Source organism: Rattus rattus, chromosome 10 (genome assembly GCF_011064425.1).
Source record: "Rattus rattus isolate New Zealand chromosome 10, Rrattus_CSIRO_v1, whole genome shotgun sequence".
Classification (NCBI taxonomy): domain Eukaryota; kingdom Metazoa; phylum Chordata; class Mammalia; order Rodentia; family Muridae; genus Rattus; species Rattus rattus.
This window is the reverse complement of record NC_046163.1, coordinates 58,082,584-58,109,199: the sequence shown is the minus strand read 5'-3', so window position 1 is coordinate 58,109,199 and position 26,616 is coordinate 58,082,584. Positions and strand designations below refer to the sequence as shown.

General features: G+C 38.5%; 1 protein-coding gene across 1 annotated transcript in view; it reads left to right on the top strand.

The window, feature by feature from the left end:
* Ahctf1 (AT-hook containing transcription factor 1) overlaps window positions 1-26,616 on the top strand; it is a 54,556-nt gene that overhangs the window by 18,356 nt on the left and 9,584 nt on the right. The window contains exons 12-32 of the mRNA XM_032915780.1: window positions 456-584; window positions 1,370-1,460; window positions 2,550-2,639; window positions 3,576-3,716; window positions 4,380-4,484; window positions 5,416-5,509; window positions 7,522-7,645; window positions 7,794-7,850; window positions 9,095-9,241; window positions 9,751-9,938; window positions 13,205-13,349; window positions 13,428-13,559; window positions 14,663-14,813; window positions 14,969-15,119; window positions 15,644-15,751; window positions 17,852-18,044; window positions 19,493-19,696; window positions 20,260-20,674; window positions 22,505-22,604; window positions 24,153-24,247; window positions 26,053-26,258. Of these exons, the coding sequence (XP_032771671.1) occupies window positions 456-584; window positions 1,370-1,460; window positions 2,550-2,639; window positions 3,576-3,716; window positions 4,380-4,484; window positions 5,416-5,509; window positions 7,522-7,645; window positions 7,794-7,850; window positions 9,095-9,241; window positions 9,751-9,938; window positions 13,205-13,349; window positions 13,428-13,559; window positions 14,663-14,813; window positions 14,969-15,119; window positions 15,644-15,751; window positions 17,852-18,044; window positions 19,493-19,696; window positions 20,260-20,674; window positions 22,505-22,604; window positions 24,153-24,247; window positions 26,053-26,258 (3,066 nt within the window). The remainder of the gene's footprint in view (window positions 1-455; window positions 585-1,369; window positions 1,461-2,549; window positions 2,640-3,575; window positions 3,717-4,379; window positions 4,485-5,415; window positions 5,510-7,521; window positions 7,646-7,793; window positions 7,851-9,094; window positions 9,242-9,750; window positions 9,939-13,204; window positions 13,350-13,427; window positions 13,560-14,662; window positions 14,814-14,968; window positions 15,120-15,643; window positions 15,752-17,851; window positions 18,045-19,492; window positions 19,697-20,259; window positions 20,675-22,504; window positions 22,605-24,152; window positions 24,248-26,052; window positions 26,259-26,616) is intronic.

Below are 26,616 nucleotides of genomic sequence, written 5' to 3'. Positions count from 1 at the left end.
CAGTTCAGAGATCTGCTCGGCCCCCTAGCTACTGGAGTTAAAGACTGCCCCACAACTGGGGCCTGACCTTTGGTGTAATGGCCTAGGACGGCTGCTGCTTGTTTCTTCTGAGAAATCCCACAAAGTTGACAGAAGAATGATGCAAGAGTAGTTTGTGATGTGCAGACTTTTTAGTTGGCAGTCAGCCACACACATAGTTGGTGGGGTTGTACTAACTGCAGGTCTGTCACTAAACACAGACGTGTTTGTCTGCACCTCCTGAAAGCACTGCCCGTGTCCTACTGATGTCACCACATCCAGGGGTCTCTAGCCCTTACTTGATCATGCACTTTAGTCAGGTTTTTTAGTGTTTCCATAGACATTTTTAAGTTTCACTCAAATTTTAAGTGTGAAGTATTTCTTAAATTTGAATTGATGTTGGCTGATGTTGGACTTTCTCTATTTCTCTATTACAGACTTTGACATTTTTAAAGAAATCAGGACCAACTCTTAATGAAGTCATTCCTGATAGTTACAATCGATGTCTTGTTGCCGGTCTCCTCTCACCAAGGCTTATTGATATTCAGCCTTCCAGTTTAAGTCAAGTGAGACATTTAACTTTATTCTTTTGAATATTCTTTTTAATATTTTTTTTCTTGCCCATTCTGTAGCCTCATGTTGTAGGATCAATAGCTCTGGTCTTGGGATTTGGCTTCCATGTTCTCTACACTTAGCTAGAGAGATGCTCAGTGGTTAAGAACACTGGTTGCTCTTGAAGAGGACCAAGGTTCAGTCCAGGGGATCTAACGCCCGCTTTGACTGATGTAGGCAGGTGTATTATCTAACACATACATACATGCCAGTAAAACACCTTTAACAAAAGCCACAGATGGAGCTGGGCTTTACAATGCAAGCATATAATCCTAGTTACTGAGAGAGCAAGGTCACAGTTGGTCTGGGCCACAAAGTAATTTGTACAAGACTTGCTTGTATAATTTCATGAGACTATCTTAAGAAGGACTGACTGAGAACATATATCTCAGCGGGAGTGCTTGTGTCCTAGGCTCCAGTCGCACTAATGAAAGTACAAACAGCGTGAGTTTCCTTAGCTGACTAGCTAGCTTCACTGGCCACGGCATCCACGTCTTCTATGGGTGTTTGGGTTTCCTACCTCCTTAACAATGCTGGCGATTCCTTTGGTTTTCTCACTGCTCTGTTCAGGTTGGCCTCAAACTTGTGATCATCCTGTCTTATCCTCTCAAGTGCTTTAATTTTACAAAGTGCTTTATTGTCTCTGACTATAACTAGCGTCATACCTATTTTTCAGTCTTTCACTGCCTGTGATTTCATTGTGTTGTTTGTTTTGTTTTGTTTTTTTAACACGATTTAGGAAGAACAATTAGAAGCTATATTGTCAGCAGCAATTCAGACAAGTTCCTTGGGACTTTTGACTGGTTACATCAGAACATGGATAATAGAAGGTAACAGTTTCACTTTGTAACAATGGAATATTTATATTCTTATGGTTACAGTTCATAGTTTTACTTTTTAGTTAACCTTTACACACTAGATCTTGTTAGATTCGCAGAGAATTATAGGAAGGTTCACAGAGAATTGTAGGACGTAGTTTCCCCCACGGCACAGTCTAGCAAACATCGTGTACAGTGTCACAGCCAAGATCTGGAGTATTGCCCCATATCTGCCACCCAAGAGGTAGTGTGCCCAGGCCTGAGCAGTAATCTGCTCTACTGCTACATATGCATATTGCATATGCACTGTGTTATTTTTATACCAGAGTGAATGTTTATTCATTCCTACGTGTGTACATGCACATACACATACTCTGCCCCTTCAGTGTTGAAAGAACATTACGATCATTTGAACGAAAACTTCGTTTCTTAATCGTTTCAATTTTATTTCAAAACGAAAGGTGCTCACTTACGAAAAAAAAATCTTTGTAATTACAAACAAAGGTTATTACCGACTATTTCTATAGCTTAGGTGGGATTTAGAGGAATACAGCATTTTTTTGTGTGTTTTGAGTTTTGGGGGGGAAGGGGTTGTTTTGTTTTTAAGACAGGATTTCTCTGTAGCCCTGGCTGTCCTGGCACTTACTCTGTAGACCAGGCTGACCTTAAACTCAGAGATTCGAATGTCTCCAAGTGCTGGGATTGAAGGCACGTGCCATCATGCCTAGCATGATTTGGGGTCTTTTAAATATTCCTTAATATGGTAAAATTTCTTAGGTCAAAATTTAAAAAGTATAGGCCTTTTTTGTTGTTGTATGTTTGGACTGTTTCGGGTTTTTGTTTTTTTTTAAATTGCTTTCCAGTTTGCATGTATTGCTCTCCCTCATAACCACTCCCTGGGCCCTTCAACCTCCTTCCAATTTTGTACCTTGGGCAGCACTGCTCCTATGGTGAGATACACCAAGATGCATTTGGTAGAAGTCACTGTTAAATTTATGAACTTGGCCTTCCTGCCTGGGTCCTCCTACAAACTTACTAATTTTCCTTTTGGAGTTGGTGATCATTCTCTTTTTTCTTTTCCCTTTTATCAATACAAATAAGAACAACCAAATTCTGCTGCTAATCTACGGTTTGTTCTTGAGTGGACGTGGAATAAGGTGATCCTCACAAAAGAAGACTTTGACAGGCTTTGTAAGTATTAAATCTGGATTCAGGGTAAATGCTAATAGTTCATTAACCTTGGTGTTGTAATCACAGAACGTTTGTTTGAGACAAGGTAGGTGTCAGTAACCTCAGCAGTTGTGAACCTCGCTAGTTGAGTGGTTTTAACCTGTGGGTAGCAAACCCCCTGGGGACAACTGACCTTTTCACAGGAGTCACATATCAGGTATTTATTTTACTATTCATAATAGTAGCAAAATTAGTTATGAAATAAAAACAATTTTATGGTTGGGGGTAAGTCACCACACCATGAGGGACTGTATTAAAGGGTCTTGGCATTAGAAAGGTTGAGAACCACTGCTATAATCCATGCTTGCCCTGCACTTGTGGTGAACCTCCTTTAACCTCCAAGTGCTTGAATTTCAGGCAGGAACTACCACATCTAATTCAGTAGTAGTAGTTTTACTATTTTAGGAATGTAAAATCTTAAGATTTACAGTTCTAGAAGAAAGCATATTAAAAGTGTATCTTAAACAGTTTTTTAACAAAAGCTTTTTACGGGAAATGCATTAATTAATAAGCTACATTGTGTGCCTTCATACCAGGCTGTAGATGAACCACTGTTGCAGTTTTCACAGTTTGTGCTGGGTAATGGAAACCTTGTGTTGTAAGGTGATTTTGGCTTTAATTTTAGTTTTTTAAGACCTCTTAGGATAATTCAAGTGCAGATAAATTATAAGAAGAAAATTAGAAACTGATTGAGGGACTCAGAAATTATGTTATGCTTATTAAATACACATCTTATGACATGTAGTTCTGAAGACAGGGGGCAGACCTATATATTTCTAATCTTATTTTGACTCTAGCTTTATAAAGTCTATCATTCTTTAGAGTAATGGAACTTCAGAAAAATGCATGTGATTGTAATTACTATGTTGAAGCTAATGTTGTATTTTATCCCTGAAGGTGTGCCGTTGTTTGACGGTTCCTGTCGCTTCATCGACCCACAGACCATTCAGTCCATCCAGCAGTGCCATTTACTGCTTAGCAACCTCAGTACAGTCTTAAGCTGTTTCGCAATGGAGGCCCAGGGTATCACTGAAAGAGGTAGGTACTTTATAAAAACGAGTGTTTTATTAAATTTTACTTAATTTACTTACAGTTCTTGTTTACTTGGTAAGACATTGTATAAAGAGGAAACTCTCAAATGGGAAAAAAAACCTGTGTGTATATGTAGGGTATATGTGAATGCGAGTGCACACATGCCATATATCACAAGGCAATTCTGATTGGTTCTTTTTGTCTACTTTGTGTGTATCCTAGGGATTGAACTTAGGTCTCCTGGCTTTTTTAACAGGTACCTTTACTCACCGGACCATCTTGGTGGCCTTAGAATTTACTACCAGTAGAATTTAAAATTTGAAACATGTACTTATGTATTGAAAGAAATGACTGGTCTTTTGGTTTTTATTTTTGCTTTATTTGCCATTTCAACAAAGGAAAAGGTACAATTTCATTTAAAGGCCTAATTTGAATAGTTTATTTTCAGTCCGTTTTAATTGGATTTTGCATGAAACAATTAATTGTAGTTTACATAAAAATGCCTGTTTTAGTCAGTGAGTTGTAACATTTTAGAGTTTTGCTTAACCTCACTTTGTTTCAATGTATACTAAATACAAATTAAATTATATATGCAAACTGTTGACCTTTTTGATTTGTCATTTGTAGCTGATAAATTGAAAGTTACACAGTGTTAATTGTTTTTTATAGGACTTGTGGACTTGAACAATAAGCATATGGTTACCCAGCTTATCTGTCAGTATGCACAAATGGTTCTGTGGTTCTGTCACTCTGGGCTTTTACCTGAAGGCTTAGGTAAAGTATTTAATACATGAATATTTATTGAAACATCCTAACTATATAATGTTACTGTTCTCTTTCAAGCCTTTATGCTATATTGTCTAGTCTTCACTAGGCTAATCTTAAAATCATAGTTTCATTTGTCTCTACCTCCCGGATGCTGGGACTCCCCAACATGCCTAGCTTGTGTAATATTCTCTTAATATGGCTGTCTGTCTGTTGTTTGAAATGGGACATCACTATTTAGCTCTGGCTGTCCAGGAATTCACACAGATATGCCTGCCTCTGCTTTTAGAGTACCAGGATTAAAGGTTATTACTACTTGTCATCAATTAAATGTTCCTTTTAATCTAATAATGTAAATACTGAGAATTAGAGACTTGAGATTATCAATATTGACTTTATAGAGTTGGTTTGTAACAAAAAACTTGTATTTCTGGGGAAGCACAGAAGATTTTACTTAAGTTGCTCTGCTGACTGCATGTGCAACTGTTGTCTAACCTTTAACACTTCACTTATATTCTCACTTATATTCTCACTTGAGTAAATGGTAAATATTACTTATTGGAAATTATTTTGTCTGCCACAGGAGTAAAATTATTAGGAGTACTTTCTAGAGTGTTAAGATCCACCAAACATCCTTGTTACAGATGTCTTGTATTGATTAAATTTTAGCAAGATTAGGCCAGATGGCGTGGTGCACACCTTTAATTCCAGCACTTGGGAGGAAGAGGCAGGCCTGTTCTACAGACCAAGTTCAAGGACAGCCAGGGCTGCCTAGAGAATCCTTGCTTCAAAAAAAAAAAAGAAAGAAAAAGTAAATAGATCTAAGGAAGACTAAAATTTTATTAAACAATTACAATAAAGTGAGTTGTTATAGTCTTAAATTTTGAGATATTTTGACAACATTGCTAACTTTTCTTTTCCCCTTTAATAAAACCCCCAGATGATACTCTGCAGCTGTCAAGACTACGCTACAACTACCCTGTAATTCAGAACTACTATACCAGTCGTCGGCAGAAGTGTGAACGTTCACCCAGGTACAGGGCAGCCTAACTGTGGTATTCACTCAAGTATTGTCATAACTGACATCAACCTAATACCTATACTTTTTTATTGAAAATAGTTTTTATATAAAATTTTTTTTTCTTTTTTTTCGGAGCTGGGGACCGAACCCAGGGCCTTGCGCTTCCTAGGCAAGCGCTCTACCACTGAGCTAAATCCCAAACGCCTATATAAAACTTTTAAGAGCTAAAATAACAAACCTGCTTAGGACACAACAAACACACGAACAGAAAAACTTAGAGTCAAAAAACAACAATGAAACAAAAGATACACACATTAATAAGCACAAAAAAAAAAAAATCCCCTTAAAAAGACATAAGCAAAAGACCATAAGGTAAGAAGATGGGCAGACACAGCTTTATAAGTCAAAAGGTACCATTGAGTTGGTTTGTGTTAGCCATCTATTGCTGGCCAGAGGGCCTTGCAGATGGTATGAAAGTATATAGTGACCCTAAAAATTCCAACAGGACACTTCTACAGCTGATAATAATACTTTCAGCAACATAGCAGGGTACGAAAGTCATACACAAAAGTCAGTAGCCTTCCTATATACACACAGAGTAAGAAAGAAATTGGGGAAACCGTGCCCTTCACAGTAGCCTCAGGGGTACTCTAATCAAGCAAGTGAAAGATGTATAAAATTAAACCTTTTAAGATAATGAGGAAAGAAATTAAAGACTCAGAAGCTAGAAAGGTCTCCCATGCTCACTGATTGGAGGCTTAAATAATAAAAATGGCACCCAGTCTAATGCCTGCATTTTCAAACTGGAGCATGCTCTCATATTTCCTAAGTAAAATGATATTTATGAGTGGTTTGTCAGAGGAATTTGTAGAATTAGAGTTCTGCCTCTAGGAACTCTTTATTTGGAAACAAAGATTGGAATCTTCTACTCAGCAAAAACCTGACAATATAACATGAATTGGTTATTTTTAACAGTTTTCAAAACTTAGTTGTGCTTTTCATTTTCTTATTTTTTATATTTTTCTTATATATGTTAAAAAATAGCCTAATTAATTGTTTTGAAATAAAATTATGTTAGAAGGAGTATTTAGAACCTGATTCTGTCTGTGGAATTAACCAGTCTTCTTCCTCAGATTGGAATGGAAGAATTGTAAGAGACCAAGTAACATTTAGGGTAAGGTTCATAAACACTGATTCTGAATGTCTTAAGTCAGATTCTCCTAGGAATGAGCTCTAATTTAATACACAGAGTTTTGAATTCACATTGCTTTAGTTTAACTACTATAGGGTAATGAACGTGAACTTGGGAAGCTGATTGGGGTTTTGGTTTTAATATTTTTTATTTTGTTGTACCTTGGGCAGTGAGTGGCTCAGGGTGTAGAATTAACTATAGCTGAGCATCACCTTGCATTTGATTCTCCTACCTCAATCTCCCAAGTGCTAAGATTCTACCCTGGTTCTAATGTATAGCCTAAATTTCAATAGCCGTTATTTTATAAGTATGTGTCCTTTGGAGAATTTTCTACATTTCCTGATGCTTTATTTGTAAGCTGCAATATGAATATAAAGTCAGATGAGTAGGGCACTTGGTATGTCTGTCGGAACTGTTCCTGCTGTCCGTGACAGTCAGTGAGGAAATAGGCAGGGCGATTGCCATGTGTCACACCGTAAGTGCTCAGGAACACACTGCTGAATGAACAAACCGAGATTTAGCTCTGAGCTGGAACAGAAATACTTTTGCTACCTGGGGCTGCTAGTAATTTGTTCAGAATGTGGAAAGTAAACAGGTATTTCGCTGATATGGTCCCATGCTTTCCTGCACTGGCCGGTGAGGTAATGAACTTGGGGCAACTTAGGGGTTTTTTTCTGACCAGTGCTACTTTATTTCTGCAATCCCGTGATACTAATGAAGTCTGTTTTCACCATTCTTCTGATAATTGTATACTTTAAGCATTTGGCGCTCACTGTTTTGATATCAACAGTTAACAGTACTGCAGATCATCTTTACTGTTCCCCATGTTGCAGAGGGAAGTGGAGCCGAGACTGCTTGCTGATCGATGGACTGGTCTCTCAACTAGGAGATGAAGTTGAGAAGCTGTGGAAGCGGGATGAAGGTGGCACAGGAAAATACCCTCCTGCTAGCATCCATGTAGGTCACACTGATATGACACGGAGTCATTTACAGAGTGAATGGATGGAGGGGTGTAGCTGATGGTTTCCTGACATAGGCTAGGGAGCGTGGAACACGAAGAAAAGACTAGAAGATACCTTGACCATTTTATCTTTTTCTTTTATAGGCATTACTTGATATATATTTATTAGACAACATTACTGAAGCAAGCAAACATGCTATTGTATCCTTTAAAGTTTTATTAAGTATTTGTACATTACTGAAATTCTAGTAATAGGACTCTCAAATATCTAACCCCAATCTCATGAAATGTTTTCTCTTTTTTTTCTCTACCTAAGTGTGTATTCTTAACAAGGAATTAGTGGTCAGGCTCGGATGGCTGATAATAAATGTAAAAGTATATAAAAATTACTGTTTTAGGCTACTTATTCTTGGGATAACCTTGCCTTTTATCAAATTATCAAATGTGAATAAAACTAGCTGCTCTGAGACTAGCAGTTGGGGTGAGAGGAGTCAGTGTATGAGTGGTGGCCCAGGCTCTGGGTTTGATCTCCAGTACCAGAAGGAAAAAGTAAGTTACTCAGAGTGTTGCTGGGTGCAAGCTGCCATTCCCAATGGAGCTAATTTAAGTTCTCAAAATAAAGAACACTGGAAGTTTGTCAAGGGACGGGGATGCAGCTAAGTAGTAAAGTGCTTGTTACAGAAGCATGAGGACCTGAGTCAGATCCCAGCACCCACGGAAAAGCTAAGGACAGTGCTGTGTGCTTGCAGTTCCAGCGCTAAGGAAGCAGAGGCATGGATTCCATGACCTCGAAGGCCAGTCAGTTGAGTCAAGTGGTAAGATGTGGGTTAGGTGAGAGATTTGCTCGAATAACCAGAGAGTGAGGCAATATCTGGTAACTTCTGACTTCTGTAGGCATGTGAGTGCACCATATCACATGGGTACACTCACACACAAGCTAGACTTTAAAGTTAGCTTGATATAGCAGTAGGCATTATTTGAATCCCGTGCCTTTTATCAAATTGAAAAGATAGTCTCCTGCAGGAACAATTTAAGTTAGGTATGGACTTCAGAAAAGAGCAAGTTTCCTATCTTGATCCCTATTTTGTGACAATGTTTGTGCTAAAGTCTTAATATACTGTTTGTCATAATTTATATAAGACACTTGATGTATTTGCTTAAGCTGTCAGCTTTGCCAAAAAGAGTTTAATCTATAACTTTTTAAAAATTTACTAAACAAGTTACTTGAATTTACTATTTATTTTAATGAATGAGATGTAGATTTGTTGGGTCTTTTTTTGTTGTAGCAGTAAAATTCAGAGGATAAGTAAGGTTGGTTTGGGACTCCTTTGGCCTGTTTAGTGAACTATATCCATTCCTAGATATCCCTAATGGCCTTCTGCTCCCTATTCTAACTGTACACAGGGGTTTTCTCTTGTTTATTGTCCTTAATGCTTTTTTAAAAGACCATTTATTTGCTGCTTGATATTATGTATTCCTTTCCCAATAAAACGGATACCCCCATTGAATCTTTCCCAACTGCTTTTGCTATTTCTTGGGGCCAAGTTAAACTAGTTCAAGGATTTTGGCTGCTAGATCATAATGACTATGAGGTAAGTAACTTGCTTGGAATATAATCTTTTGTAGGTTACTGTATTAGAAAGCGGTATAACTAGGTTAATTTTGATGTAAGGTGGTGTCTTTTTCTAGAGGTAGTACAAGGACTCACTTTAACTAGTGCTCTCACCTAAGCAGCAAGAGCACCAGTTGAGAAACTCAGTTACTTGCTCTTTACAGAAGGGATCATACATGCTAGATGTTTGGGAATGGTGTAGCACTGACTGTTGTGTTATTGGGTTCTGGTGTAAGCCAAAGAAGACAAAATTAGTCAGTCAATGGGTATGAAATTTGTGTAGGAAGGATTCTGTTTAAGAGGCCTCAAAGATGGTATTTCTGATAAACCTTGGGTCTTTGTCCTCTACCATAGATTAGATACTTTCACATTTATACTTACTTAATTTTGATTTCTGTGATTTCTTAATACCACTTGCCTTTTAAGAGCCAACTACCTTGTCTAAGTACTAAAGACTGTATTTACAGTTAACACTTCATCATTTTGCAGAATGGTTTAGACCTTCTGTTTCACCCAGTTACTGCAAAACCTGCATCGTGGCAGCATTCAAAGATAATTGAAGCCTTTATGAGTCAAGGAGAGCACAAACAGGCTCTCCGTTATCTTCAGACAATGAAGCCAACAGTGTCCAGTAGCAGTGATGTTCTCCTTCACCTCTCTGTTCTGCTTTTTAATAGGTTAGTACATCTTAAAAACAGAAGCTCTTGGTCATGTGTTAAAAAATGAGATTGATGGAATAGATAGTGAAAAATACATGCAATCAGGTGATGGGGCATATACCTATAAATGTAGAAAATGGAGAATTATGGCCAGCCCTGTACACATGGGACCCTGTTTCAAGGAAACAAAAATACATTAATTTTACATTAGTTGCCTTACCTTATAAGACAAATACATGGTGCCTTTCACCAAGTAAAAAGTGTGTGCTTGACTGAGACCACTGAGTACTTACTCTCTGCTGCTATTGATTGACATGAACAGTTTAGGTTGGGTATGGACTTAAAGAGCAAGTTTCATGTCTTATGCTTAAACTAGGTTTGAGCAAATAATTTTTGTTTTTGTATATTTGTGTGTATGCGTGTGCTTTATATGTTCTTAACTATATGTACATAGCATGTTATGTGCATGTAGAAACCAGAAGTCAGCATCGAGTGTCTTCCTCTGTTGCTGTATACTGAATATTCCATAGACTGGACATTCTGGACCTCCACATGACATGCACCCGCATGGACACACATCATATATGCACAGAGTGATAGGGGAGATGTCGTTCAACAGCCATTTGCCAAGGCATAGTTTGTAGGATAGTCTTTGCAATAGAATAGATTTTAACTTTATAAACAGTACCACCTTCCCTTGTGTTTTTGTCATTCTAGCATTTGAGAAGTTAAGCTAATCACTTTCTAAAATGCAGTTTATCGTCTCGAAGTATTTCGTAGGGTTAATGCCCATCTTGCAGTATTGTGATTGTTATATGCATAGATGCCACTACTTATTAGCAGATGGTGGTAGTGATCGATAGCTATTGTGATCATTCACTAAACCTCACAGCCTGATTCCTGACTCTGACCCCTTCATCTAAAGTGTGTGCTTGTAGTTTCCCAATTTTGTGGTGGGTGCACAGTAGTTAAGAAACTCAACATTGCTGTTGCCCGAGTATTTTTTTTTCTTATAAGAGAACTGAAAAGCTCTTATGTGCAGCTGTCAGCCATTCTCTTCCTTTCCCTATTCCCACACTCAGTAGATTGATTCTCCTGTACTCTGTAGCTCATTCCTTCATGAATATAAAAATGTAAATGGACATGTTCTACATTACCTAAGCTTGTGTTTGCGTCTGTCTTTTCCCTGTTCTTTAAAAGTCTTATAGTAGGGAGTTTAACTTTTTGTTAGTTTTGTTGCAGTTGTGTAAAATAATCCACATGATAACTGATAAATTACTATTGGTAAATAGTGTTTTCTTTATTAATGGGTAAACTGTCAATGTTGTCCCCGACATAGGGCTGTTTTGTTGTGTGGTTTTAATCGTTGTGTGCCCTCAGTGACCTTTTCCTGTTCTAGTTGGTAAGTTTCTAACCAGAAGGGGTGTGGAGACCCAGGTTCAGTTCTCGATAGCCACAGCAACTCACAGCTACTTCCAACATTGTAGAGAGTCCAGTGCCGCCTTCTTGTCTCCACTGGCAAGTATGTACATGATGCGTATAGCTCACATGCACACACACATGGAAATGAGTTAAAAACTTACAGAGAAAATTTGGGGTAAGTCACTGTGTTAGGGTTTTATTGCTGTGAACAGACACCATGACCAAGGACAACATTTAATTGGGGCTGGCTTACAGGTTCAGAGGTTCAGTCCATTGTCATCAAGGTAGGAACATGGCAACATCCAGGCAGGCATGGTGGAAGAGGGTCTGAGTTCTGCATCTTCATCTGAAGGCTGCTAGCAGAATAGTAACTTCCAGGCAGCTAGGATGAGGGTCTTAAGCCCACACCCACAGTGACACACCCATTCCAGTAAAGCCACATCTACTCCAGCAGGGCCACACCTTCTAACAGTGCCACTCCCTGGGTCGAGCACATATAAACCATCACAATTGCATACTCTGGTATTGAACTCTGTTCTTTTTCATACTGTCAACGTATGTTTTAAATATTAGGTAAGCAAGAGTTTAACATTTTAGTGACCTTAGCATATTGTTATTTATTATGATTCTTTCACAGTATCGTGATCAAATCCAGGCCCTTACATTTGGTAGGCAAGCCCTGTCTATGACTATACTCCCAGCCCAGCCTCATATTCTTAGGTAGTAACCACTGTCGTGAATAGTGATTGTAACTGTCAGCCTTCTGCTATTTACACCCTATGTACCATTCCCGTCTTCTCGCTAGGAAGGAAGGGTAACGCTCAGGTAAGGATCTCATGTAGCCAGGCTGTCTTATCATCTACTGTGTAGCTCAAGCCTTTTCTCATTCGTGTTTTGTGATTCTCCCTCTAAGATGCTGAAATTGCTGGTATGTGCCACCATGCCTGGCTTACACGGTCAAACCCAAGACTTGTGCATACTAGACAGAGAAGCACTCTACCCACCCCACCCCCAGATGGCTTTGCTGGTGTTTATGTAGATTGTATTCCTTGCAGTTGAGTTGCTGCTTTCTGACCTACGGATAATTTTAATTTTCATAATTAAGCATAAGTAAACCTCTAAAACAAGTTAAGTTCTCTTGCTGTGATAAAACACATGACCATGGCAACTTACAGAAGAAAGTTTTTTGGGCTTTTGTTTCCAGAGAATCGTTATGACAGGGAAGTGTGGTGGCTGGAGGTAGTGTAATGCTAATGCTAAGAACTCATATTTTTTACCATAAGCATGAAGTAGAGTGAGCACTGAGAATGGCACTCAAGGCTTCTGATTATCAAACCTACTGAATCTGGCAGGGCCTCACCTTGGAGACCTCACCTCATTGCCACCAACCGGTGAGCAAGTGTTAATACCGGAATGAGTCTGTGGAGACTCTTACCACACACACTTTCAGTTCTTTTCACATTAGCTTCTGCTTTGTTTTTCTGCTACATAACACCTGACTATTAGAAAGCTTCTTAAAATTGAGGTTACCACCAGATACAGCTAGACATAATAGTACACACCTTTAATCCCAGCACTGGGAATGCAGAGGCTGACAGATCTCTGAGTTCAAGGCCAGCCTTGTCTACATAGTGAATTCCAGAACAGTAGAAGCTACAGAGTGAGACCCTGTCTTGGGTGGGGGTGGGAGGTGGGGATGGGGTGCCCAGTTATCTTTTTGACATTAGCAAGACTCATTGTGTATCAGTATTGAATAAAATTTTCAAGTATTTTTTAGTTGCATGTGTAATTATCTTTTGAAATCCTGTAAGCGACTTTCCCACATGTTACCTAGCTTTTTGAAACTTTGGTACTGATTTCAGATGCATGGTTGAGGCGTGGAACTTACTGCGACAGAACTCAAACACAGTAAATATAGAGGAATTGCTGAAGCATGCTTATGAAGTTTGTCAGGAGATGGGCTTAATGGAGGATTTACTGAAGCTACCGTTTACAAACACTGAGCAGGTAATCAATGAGGAGTATAAACGTAAGAAGAAACTTGGGGTAAACTGATAGTTTACAAATCTGTTTTCTTCTTCCTAGGAATGTTTAGTGAATTTTTTACAATCCAGTTCCAGTGTTCAGAATCATGAATTCCTTCTAGTTCACCATTTACAGCGTGCCAATTATATTTCTGCCTTGAAACTCAACCAGACTCTGAAGAATAATCTCACGGTATGATTAATGTTGTCTCATTGTATGAAGCACAATAGTAAGGGAAACAAACTTTCTTTACTTGTTTTACAAGAACTTAACAGTTTAGTGACCATTTTTCTTTACATTGTCCTGAACTTGGAGGCTCTGCTTTGGTGTGGTTGTTACTGAGAAGTGAGTGTTACAGCTTACGTTTTGTGCATGTGCCATTGTGTTCTGATAGGTCCACTCACTCAGAGAAAGGGAAGGGAAGACTACTAGAGAGTGGGAGTTCTCTAGTACAAAGAGCACTGACCTTCAGAGGTGAACTGGCTCTTAGCTTGTTCTGTGAGATGATTCTCCTGATCTGTGAGATGATTCTCGAGAGTGTGTCTGGCTGGCTGCCATACCCCGAATGGCTCCAGGGATGGATCTGACTGAAGCAGTGAGAGAATAAGCAGAGATACACAGAAAAGCTAGGATCTACTGGACTGGGCTCTCTTGTGGAGAAGCCACAGCACCCTGGAAGCTCAGCATGTTTATTATGTACAGTTGAAAAGGGAGGGCAAGGCTACTGCAGAGAGCCAAACAAGGAAGCTAGATGAACAAGGGGGTAGGGTTTATACTATACAGCTGGATCAAGGAAGTTCAGATTCATTTTCCTAGGGACAGTCTTCAGGTCAAGTATCCAGAGGAAGAAAGCTACATTTTCTGTACACAGTATTAACATCCACAAATGGACCAGAAGAAACCTTTGCCTCTACACCTAATGTGTGTGTGATTGGGGAAGGTGGGCAGGGCGTTTCCCATCTTCCCACATATACGAGGCTTTTTGACCTTGACATGGCCATGGCCATATCAGCAACACACATTCACTCAGAACTCACTCAGCTCGGGCTTCCTCTGCTCCCACACCAGAGGCAAAGTGTGTGTTCCATTGTTGTGTGAGTTGTGAAGTATCAAAGTTTGGGAGTGGATATTTGAAATGTATAAATGTGTACACAATTAAAGAGGTAAATGAAATCTGAGCTGGAAAATGAAATAAAGGAAGATACTAGATGACATTCATAATTAAACTTTCAGTAATCTGTTGCAGCACCTAAAATTAGGAAAATTAAATTTTTAAATTATAATATATTTAATAGAGTGATCGTGACCCTCGATTGCGGGAGAGATCAGTGACTCGAAATTCTATATTAGACCAGTATGGGAAAATCCTACCTAGAGTCCAAAGAAAGTTAGCTGTTGAGCGAGCCAAGCCTTACCATCTGTCAACATCGTCAGTTTTTCAGGAAGGTAAGTTCCGTGGTCGGATGCTTACACTTGGGCTAGGAGAGCACTGAGTGAGCCCTCCTCACACCATTCCCTGCCTCCTGCAGTTCAGTTCCTTTCCTTTGTTAAATAGAAACTCATTAGAGATGCAGCTGAGTCCTGTACTTTGTATTTTTAAGTTTCTAGACCCAAACCATTGTCAGCATTTCCAAAGAAAGCTCTAACTGGAACAGTGATATCGCGGTCTACATTCATCAGCAACGTGTTATCTAAAATTGGAGAGGTGTGGGCAAGCCATGAGCCTAGAAACGGCATCTCACTTTTCAACAGGTATTTCAGTTAACTTAATGCTTTACCTTTACTTTGTGTGTGGAGTGAGTGGAGGGCATGCATGTTAGAGTGCATGTGGAGGTCAGAGGACAACTTACGTGAGTTGGCTTTCTCCTTGCACGGTACAGGTCCCAGGGATCAGACTTGGATGAGGCAACAAGTGCTTGTTTGTTTTTTTAAACTTTGTTAAGTTAGCTACTTTATTAAAGAAATTATTTTGTCATTAAGTTTACATTTTGTGTGTGAGTGTGTGAGTGTGTGTGAGTGTGAGTGTGTGAAGGTGGTGTGGTGAAGATCAGAAAGTTTCCCACTTGGTTCTCTCCATGCACTTGTACCTGCTGAGCCTTCCTTTGGCCCCTCTTCAGATGTCCAATGCCCGTGTGTGTTGTTAGTTGACAGCAGTGCAGAGATGTGCAAAGTGAAGAAAAGGATAAGTCCTCTCCTCTTCCATCTAATCTCACAGAACTTTTACCAGTAACCCATGTGACACATAATTTAAAATTGAATTTTTATTTTCCTTGTAGTCCTAAAACAGAGCAACCATCTCCTGTAGTGCACTCTTTCCCACATCCAGAGCTTCCTGAGGCATTTGTTGGAACACCCATTTCAAATCCATCCCAGAGAATTTCTAGGTGAGATTGTCTTGAACAATTTTGAAAAAACTATGGTTGTCTTAAACAGGTGCTATTTTTAATTCTTAAGTATTAATTTGAATACTTTCTGTTCTATTTTGGGAGTATAGTCATTTTATAAAATTATAAATCAAATTATACTTTACATTTCTGTTTACTTCATGTGTCATAGTAAAAACAAGCAAACTGTATTTCCCTGAGGAAAACAAGGTGATAAACTGTGTTGTTGACCACTAAAAGAACGTTGGAATCTTGGTTAACTAGGTGAAGATTTCTTCTGGGCCTACTGAAGTTTCTTGTGTTACTTAGGTGCGGTAATAGTTGATCTTACTCAAAAAAGTCTTCTTAAAATATGAAATTGTGAGGCTGGATGTCATGGCACACGCCTTTAATCCCAGCGCTGGGGAAGCAGAGACAGGCAGATCTCTGGAGTTCAAGGCCAAGCTATTCTATCTGAGGATTTCAGGACAGCCCTGACTTGTTACACAGAGAAACCTTGTTTCAAAAACAAAACAAACAAAATGAAATATGAAATACATATATGGTACCTGAACTGTACTCATACTCATTACTAACAACATTTTTATTCTGAACAATAATACCTACTCATTATAAATTTTAGCTGTTTTTTTTTTTTTTTTCAAAATTATGCTTACTTTTTTTTTTCTTTTTTACAATTGAGGTTTTATGCTAAAAATAAGGCGCTTGGCATACAAAAAAAGACAGTTGAAATCAGAGATGTTTGGACCTTTCATAATTGGGCATATTCCGAAAGTTTGGAAGGACTGGATTTAGTCAGATGGTTTCTATTGTCTCATGAGATGATAGGAAATTGATGAGCATGAATAGAGCTGATGTTTGTCTTCTCCATTAGCTGTGGTTGATTCCAATAAGCCACTGCCTCAGTCCCCTCCAACTTGGCTGGAGACGGAGCCTCTAAAGGTTTCAGGTCTCCAGTGTAATGAGTTTCCCATACTGATTTACATGACAGGACAGAAAGTGAATACATAATGGATTGTCTTTTGAAGAAGTGGGGCAGAATAGGTACTGTCCGTTGACTCCAGCGTTTTCACAGACTTGCATGGCAGTGTCTGTTAGTTTTCTTTTTTCTTTTTCTATTTTTCGGAGCTGGGGACCGAACCCAGGGCCTTGCGTTTGCTAGGCAAGCGCTCTACCACTGAGCTAAATCCCCAGCCCGTTAGTTTTCTGTGTATATGAAAAAGTCTGTTATTTGGATCACACGAAGAAGTTGAGGAAATTCCAAGGCCTCGCACGATGCTTAGCACTTCCTTTATATAACATTTCCTAATCAGAAATGCTTTTCTTAAAAGAATAATTTTAGTCATTGTGTGGAAATGGTTTCTGTGAATATTTTCTCACTGAGTAACAGTTGGGTCCTTGAGTCAACTAGTCTTCTTTCTGGCAGCCAAGCAGGTCACTTTTCTAAGCATTTTCAGCTGAGGTTTCCCTTGCATTTTAGAGGAACTAAAAGATGCTGGCTTTTTGTTGTTGATTTGTTTTGGTTTTGTTTTTTGAAACAGGGTTTCTCTATGTAGTCCTAGCTGTTCTAAAACTTGGCCTCAAAGATCTGCCTGCCTCTGCTTCCCTAATGCTGAGATTAAAGGTGTGCACCACCACCACCCCAGCAAGGATGCTGGTTTTATCATTAAAAATTCAGTCCATATTGAGGGTGATAGCATATGCCTATAATCCTGCCGTTGGGGAGGCAAGGTCAACAGGATCTGGAGTTCATGGCCATCCCCCTCCTCCCTGCACACATTTCCCCACCCTTTCCCCACCCTTTCCCCAAACACACAATTCAGTAAAGCATAGAACAGCCTGTACAGGTGGTCCACCAAAACCTGTGACTTAAAGATGACTTCCAAATTTAAATCCTATTTAAAGTGAAGGTTGGCAACTGGAGTTCTTTGTTTAAATTGTTCTCTACATTTCCTAATTCTCTTTTGCTTTTGAAAGAATTTCAGATATTTTAAGCTAATGCTGGCGGTTTTATTCATTAATATATTTACCTAAAATTAGGTTTACATGTTATGGTGTTTAATAGTGAACACACAAATAACTATTTCTATTGAATTACAGATTACTGGATTTGGTTGTTCATCCTATCCCCCAGCCCTCCCAACGTTTGGAGTTTATTCAGCAAAGTCCCACAAGATCTCCTTTGTGTCTGCTGTCCAGTTCATTACCATTAAGTTCACAGTTAAAAAGGCCACATCAGCAAGCCTCCAGGCCTTCAGAATTACTTTTACTTGAAACTCCTCTTATAGTTAAGGTTAGTACTACTTGTCTAGTATCCTAGGGAAGCAGCGTTTTTTTTTTTCAAGTAGCACATAGATAATAACTCTTTAGAGCATAACTAACTCTGGGTATTCAAATGTTTTAATTTCAGTTCTTATTATAGTTAGATGTTTTTCTCTCTCTTTGATTTATTTTGTTTTGTTTCATTTTCAATTTTTTTTCAAGACATTTTCTCTTTGTGGCACTGTCTGTGCTGGAACACATCTCTGCCTGCCTCTGCCTCCTGTGGTGGGATTGAAGGATTGGCCCCCACTGCTACCTGGTTGTGGTCAGAGTTTCAAAGCACTGTTCTTTTACTTTCTTCTTATTCAGTTAAGTTTATACTTTTCTGATTAATGATTAATAATTGTTAATAATAATCTTTAAAGAATAATGCAAATCTGTATGATTGTCATAAATTGTTCTGCATATGAGTTTTCCTTGGTTTGGTTTGGTCTCTTTTGTTTTGTTCAGTTCTTTTGGACAGAATCTCACTAGTAACCCAGGTTGCACAGGAACTTATGCAGTTCAGGGTGGCCTAGGATTTGTAATCTTCTTGTCTTAGCCTCCTGGGTTTGACTACTATGCCCAGCTTCTCTGAGGTTTTTGTGTAGTAATATAGACTAAGTCTTAGGATTTTGTTTTTGTTTTTTTTTATTATTATTATTATTTATTGTGTTAATTGGTTTGAGGAGGACAAGTTCCAGCATTTATGGTAAAGTAAGGAATTCTTATTTTTCAAATTGACTAAGGGATATTTCACTGTATGCTGTTATTAAAAAGAGCTTGATGGGGGCTGGGGATTTAGCTCAGGGGTAGAGCGCTTACCTAGGAAGCGCAAGGCCCTGGGTTCGGTCCCCAGCTCCGGAAAAAAGAACCAAAAAAAAAAAAAAAAAAAGAGCTTGATGTATTTGTTAGATCCTAACTTGTACTATCTCCTGACTATAGTGCTCCTGTTTCTGATTGTAACAGAATATGTCTGTCCCTTTTAATTCTCTTCCCCCCAAATCACATTTGTATATTCTCTGTGGCTAGAGTCAGAGGCAGTGAAAACAGGTGACTCTACAGCAGTAGACTGAGTCGTTATTAGATTAGCCGCCTCTAGTCCGTAGGCATCCATTGGTTCAGGTCACACACTGTCCTCTCACTTGACTTCACTCACTCTCTTCATCTATTTTACAGGTGGTAAATAATTACACTACTTTTTAAACTTAATTTAAAGAGGAAAAACTTTAAAGAGATGGTAGAAATAATTTTGACTAGTAAGCTGAACATGAAGTTCTAGTTGAATTTTGTATTTTCCTACCAACCTGAAATAAAATTTTCTAATTGTGTTTTTTGAAGGTAAAAATGTATGTTCTCTGCTCTCTGAAATTACTGTCTGCACGTGTGTAACTTACTTCTTAGCACTAACACTGGGACTCTCTTTGCTCTTTATTATAGAAAGCTAAGTCTTTGGCTCTCTCAGCTACATCTTCTGGATTTGCCGAGTTTACTCCTCCATCCATCCTTAGGTCTGGTCTTCGAACAACATCTTTAGCTTCTCCCTCTCAGTCACCTGGAAGATCTCTCACTCCACCTTTCAGACTTAAAGAAACTAGGATTTCATTCATGGAAGAAGGCATGAACACGCACTGGACTGATACAGTAAGTTTGATTAGCATAACAGATTTTTTTTAATGCAGTTTTTGTCTTGAAACTACAAAGTAAATCTGAAAGAAACCTTTAGAACATGAGCTAAGTCAATAGATAAACCTTTTATAGGTCAAATAAAACAGTGACTCTGTGTGTGTGTGTGTGTGTGTGTGTGTGTGTGTGTGTGTGTGTGTGTGTGTGTGTTAGTGTTAAAAGGGCTGAGAAACTACATATTTGGATATTTGGTGACATCTCCTGATGGTTTGGCTTTTATCCAATATCTTTTTGCTTTTCTTGTCTAATTGGTTAATAGATTGAAAGAATGTCTGTGGAGTACCACTTTAGTTAATATTAATAGAAATCTACCCACTTGGTCATTTTTTCTCGTCTACCCTGTACATTGTATTTTGTTTCAATCAGTGACAAATTATTCTTAGAGAAATATTAACAAAATTAAGTTTTAGTTGCACATCTAAAGAAAGCTTCAGAAAATAGGAAATGTGGAAAGGATGGGTTGGTGTGGCAGGTATAGGCAGCGTGGGATTCATGCTTCTGTGTGCTTTTCCTAATCCCAGGCTACAGATGACCGAAATGCAAAAGCGTTTGTTAGTACATCTTTCCATAAATGTGGACTTCCAGCAGAAACTGAATGGATGAAGACCAATGATAAAAATACATATTTTCCTTTGGATGTCCCTGCAAAGGTCCCTCAGAAAGTGGTTGCAGAATCGCTGGATACCCATTCTCCTCGAAGTCTAGAGAAACTGGATGTGAGCAAAGACAGCACTGTTTCCAGCAGGTCAGACCAGACCTTAGAGTATCATGATGCACCATCACCAGAAGACTTGGAAGGGGGTGTTTTTGTGTCCCCCAAGCCAGCGAGCTCTTCTACTGAACTAACTACTAATTCGATGGTACAAACCAAGAAGGATAATGATAACAATTTGTTTAAGTCAGAAGGTACTCCTTCAGCCGTGGAGAAACAGATAGGTAGGAATTTTTTGTGCATATTCAAAATTGTCATTGTTTATCCACAGTAAAATTTGTAATAGAATATTTTCTACCATAGGAAAGTGTCAAAACTAAATCATTTTCTCACAGTTTACTAGGTCCTAGACAACGTAAATTTTATTTCAGCTTATGTAAGTGGCTTGCCTTCTTTCATACTTCGGTAAGCAGGTAAGATATTTGATGACAAGAGCATGTATGTGCTGCCCTTTGCTGAGCCATGGCATTTCCTTCAAAACGCCAGCAGTCATGTCGAAGGAAGGGATGGAGCTCACTGCGGGCCGCCTGAACACGCCCAGTAACTGGGCACTACTGGGACTGTAGACTTCTCTAGCAGCCTGATTGCTAGAAAGCAGGACTGCCCTCACCTGAAATAATCACATGGAGGTCATAATAAATGTCCCCAGGTCCCTGAATCTACTGTTGTCTTAATCTATTTAAAGTATTTGTTGTTTTTTCAATGATGGGGATTGTTTGTTTATTTAAATGTTTTTATGTGCTCTGGTAGAAAATTACCTTCTACACCCCACAGTCTTTGCTGGCTTTTGACTGTCAGTAGTAAGTACACTAAACAAGATACTTGCCTGTGCATCCATAGAGCGTGCTGGACTACACTGACAGACACTTACAGTGCAACTTGGTACTTTTCTGGGATATGCAAACCAAGTGAAATCAGAAAGGAAGACTTGGTTTAGAATCAGTGGATCACATGCCTCTTTTGCATTATTAAAATTTTATTGAGCAAGTTTTTTTTTTTGTTTTGTTTTGTTTTTTCCTTTTTTTTTCGGAGCTGGGGACAGAACCCAGGGCCTTGCGCTTGCTAGGCAAGCGCTCTACCACTGAGCTAAATCCCCAACCCGATCAAGTTTATGTAAAGTATTTCCTTAGGTCTGTAAAACTAAATGCCCTGGGTTCAGTCCCCAGCACCAAATTAAAGCACATAGCGTAGAACTATTATCCCATTGCTCAAGAGGTAGGAGTCCAAGAACCAAGTTCAAAGTCTTCCTCAGCTACATGGCAAAGACTAGCCTGGGATATATGAGGTTTTGCCATTCCACCCCCACTCCCAAAAATGTCATAAGTAGATTCTCTCTGGTGTTTATGGCCTCGCCTGAATGAAGATTTTGTAAGAGGTGAGTGAGTCTATTTAGACTGCGGTGCCTTATCACATCAACACTAATTGTTCTAAGATCGTTAGGGCTGTGCTCACTAATGAAAAGAATTGTGTGTAGAATTTTGTTCGGGGCGAGGGGGTTTATTATTGTTTCTTTTGCTTGCTTTTTGTTTTCCAAGACAGGGTTTCTTTTAGGTAGTTCTGGCTGCCCTGGAACTCCCTGTGGACAGCAGGCTTGCCGAGTACTACTTTCTTTTTTAATGTGCTGTATTACACTAAAATATTTATATGTTCACTATTAATATAAGGATGTTCATAGCAGTACATTAGCTATTTCTGCAATGTTAAGCAGTCTCAGATAGAAGTCTTCGTGGTGGGATATCAACATAAACATAGAGTAAAATAGGCTAAGGTTGAAATCTCAACCTCTAAACATGGTTTGTGTTGAGCGTAAAATTAATGCTATGTCTTTTTCAAGTACCTCCTTGTTGTTGAGAATTGAGTTAATTTAGGGAGACCTGTTACACTCACCAAAAGGGAGATCTTGAAAGTTAAGAGAGGCCCTTGAGCTAGGCCCAAAGAATTAGAAGGAAGCACTATCAGCCTGATGCCAAGGAATTAAAACAAGAGAACAAAAGAAGTAGGACCAGCCGTTTCTGTAAAGACATTGACCATGACCTTATCTGTGTGGCTTACAGGCACCGTAGAAGCTTCGGTGGAAGCATTTTCAGAATTCAGTCACTTAGACCCTGTTCAAAGAGCTGAAGCTTCTCTTGGTGTGTCATCTGTCCGTGAAGGGTAAGCTTATGGGAACAAAGGAGGAGGTTGGAGATACATACAGCTTGTTGGTTAAGAATGTGCTGCTGAGGTCAGGCATGGTGGCCTCACACCTTAATCCTAACACTCAGGAAGCAGAGGCAGGCAGATCTCTACGAGTTCAGGGACAGCTGGGTCTGCCGAGCAAGTCCAGGCTGGCTAGGGCTCTGTTACGTGGAGAAACCCTCTCTCGAAAAACAAAAATCAAGAAGAAAAAAGCGTGTGTACTACCCTTCCAGAGGATCCAGATTTATTCAATTCTAAATACCCACATTGGGCATCTCAAAACTGCCAGTAGTGCCGGCTTCCTTTATGGAGTCAGCTGTCCTAATCAATCAGTATGATTGGATCGCTGGAGCAGTTCATCACCTGTGTTTTATTTAGTTTAGCATTTTGAGTAACACTGTTATGGAGAATAAACAGTGACAGCTTTAATTCTTTAAGGCACTACGATCAATTTAATAAAACACAGTGAGACACAAAATAGCTCATTACCGTGTGAATGAGCAGTGGATCTAACATTAAAATCTACCCACAAAACTTGGATGATCACCTTTGTCAAACTCAGTCAAATGTTTTCTGCTGAGGATAAAAATGTAATAGCTGGAATCTTCCAATAAGTCAACAAAAATAGTAGGGAAAATAAAGGATTTTCCTGATTTTGTTTGCTTGTTTGTTTCTTATTTTGTAATTTCTCATTTTAATAGAAATGTTTCAGTAGATTTGATGGACAGTTGGAACAGTAAGAAGCAAACGATTGCTCATTTCAGTGAAAATCTAAATGAATGCCAATATTTGGCAAGCTAGTTTCTTTTTTCTTTTGTTTCTCTTTTTGTTTTTTTGAGACAGTTTCCTCTGTGTAGCCTTGGCTGTCCTGGACCTCACTCTGTAGACCTCAAAATCACAGAGATCTGCCTCTTTCTGCCACCACCTAGACAGGCTGGTTATTGGGTAAGTTGTAAGGATTTAGTTGTTAGGTTTTAGTCATCCTTACTATAAATACTATTACCTGGATAATCTCCATACACAAAGTTCTCTGCAGAGACTGCTTTCTTGGTAATGTAGTGTTTGTCCCATCTTTAAGACCCAGCAGGCTTTAGTTGGGAGTCGGAGAAAAGACCAAGTGATGGATACACAATGTCCGGGGTGGTCTATAGCTTACTTTCATCTATTCTGAGTCGTTTATCTTAATAGTTCAGTTTGCACTAACCTGCTCCTGCCGATCCTGAGCAGGAAATACTGGACACTTGACAGACTTAACTGAAAATTACATAGTCATAAAATGCCTTTGTATATTTAACAGGGACTTAAGATCATTTTATTTGTACTTTTAAGGCCATAACACTTTTTTACAAAAGAGTAAACTGGAGGGAAGTAGGAGAAAAAAATATAGCAATGTTTCTAATTCTCTTGTAAATTTTATAAAACTTAGAATGCTCCTTGATAGTGGGTCCTAAATTCTAGCAAAGTAGCAAGAAGGTGGGGCAGGTGGAGTCTCATTTGCTAAAGTGTGCATTTCTATTTCTCAAGGGAAACGTCCACTTCAAAATCCAAGACATCGGTTCTGGATGGAATAGTGTCTATTGAGAGCCGAACTTCCATACCTATAGCAGACCACAATGAATGTATGTATCATTCAGGGCTTTGAATCAGAACTTTAAAAAAATATTATTAGATTTTCTTTTCTTAATTCTTCTCTGGCCAGCTTCCATGGAGTAAAAGCATTTTAAGAATATCAACTATCAAAAGAAACTTAATAGAGAGGGACCTTGATGAGTTTTTTGAATATACTTTCCTTTGGAACATGAAAGAATAGCAAAATTAATTACCTGTTCATAGCACTGGCTCTTCCAGAGGTCCTGAGGTCAATTCTCAGCCACCACATGGAGACACATAACCATCTGTAATGAGGTCTGATGCCCTCTTCTGGTGTGTCTGGAGACAGCATACTTATATACATAAATAAATCTTTAAAAAATATATGATATACACTGTGTGTGATGACTCAAGCCTTTAATCCGAGCACTGTAAATTCTAGGCCATCCTAGTCTACATGACAACTCTCTAGTATAGCCAGGGCTACTACATATAGAGACTGTCCCCAAAACAAATAGGAACAACAAAAAGTCATCTAGGAAAGATTCTCGACATGTAAAGTAAAGGCCAGGCTACTCATTTTTGGCTCTGTGGTTAACCAGTTTACACTGTCTTGGAAAGAGGAGAGAGTGAGGTGACTACGAGGATCTGCGTGAGGCTGCCTGGGTTTTAAAGTCAGGTCTGCACTTAATTGTAAGACTGAGCTGTTCCTGGGTGTATTTTGTCTGATAAATACTATTTTCATGTAAATGTGTATAGTGCTTGGCACTCAGTGAAAGCTATTACATCTATAATTAATTCTGTCTGCTATTATAACTGTCATTACATTATCAGTACATTTAATTTTTAAAAAACTTTAGTATTTAATACTTTTCTGTATCAGTAACACAGGGCAAGACATTCTGTCCTTTAGTATTGTATCCTGTTGTTGAATAAGTATGTTCTATACTGTACTTAACTAGTTTTTGGTAAATGTTTGATCACAATATTTTTGTCAGGTATTGCTTTATTATTTCATTAGTGGATGTCATATTTCTCTGGATTAGACCTAGCTTAGAAAGTCAAAGGCCACCCACAGACTTCTAGTACTTCGTTTCTTCCAGTTAAGATTAATATGCTTTGTGTATTGGGTTATGGTGGCAAACACAGGTGAAAATCATCTCTCATTGAATTAATATTTACATTCTAGGATGTAAGCCCATTAAAAAGTATAGGGATATTTAATCAGGCTAAATGTAGACATCTTTTTTTCCCTCTTAAGTTATGTTTTGTTTCATTCACAAATGCCAACCATGCCTCATGTTGACATAAAACTTAGACAAGAAGAAACATGCAAGAGATTTCCTTTTTAATTGAGCCATAAAATTATGACATATCTGAGAAAACCTATTTGGATGATTCATACCAAAGAAAAATACCATCCATTTTATAGACAACATTGTCCAAGTTGCAGATCTCTTATAGAATTCGGCTAATGAGGGTGGCTAGTTTTCTAGGCATCTTGAATCCCCTTAGAGTAGTTATCGTGATGGTAAACTTCGACAATCATGGCAAAAATTGTATCCCAATTTGGTTAAGCCAATGAGGTTCAGGTGTGAAGTTTTTCTTCTATGTTTCCTTTGTGGGAAATGTAAACAAATTGTTTCAACTGATAGCAAACAATTGAACCTGTACAGAGAAGAGCCACAGAGGGATCTTCCTCCTTTAGACATTACAAACTTTCTGATCGTTTATTAAGATAAAACTCTGAGTAATTCATTGCTCTTTGAATTGTATGAATCAAGCTTTTTGTTTGGAATGTAAGAAGTTACTCTGGTTTTGCTTGTTTTTTCAGTTGTGGCCAACAAGGTAGAAGATGTTGAAAGCTCTGGGTCTACCACCTCCAAGTGCCCTGTTACCTCTGAACATAGCCTTGACAAAGAACTAACATTACATTTAAAAGGAGATGGAATGGAAGCTGATGTACCAAAAGAGAACGTTGGCTTACCAGAAGAAAGACCTCAGATTTCTGCTGGTCCTTCTGATACTCAAGAAATTCATGTAAAAATATTTTTTTAATACTTTATAAGTTTTAGTATAGTTGGGCTTTAGAGATTATCATTTCATTTTTAAGATCTCAAAAATATAAATATTTTATGGAATATAAAATAACACTTTAAGAGATCCATTTTTGTATAAAATCAAAAGATGATTTTAAGGCACAACTTAGCAGTTTTTTTGTTGTTGCTCATTTGCTTTAAATGGGAGGGATTTTTGTTTTGTTTTTTAAGCTATCAGTAAACATATTAACTACTTGAGACATTTATAACTCATTTGTGATAAATATAGTAAACAGGATCTCCCTGCATATCTGTGGGAGAGAGACCCTAGAAAAAGATTTCTTTTAGTGCTTGATAGG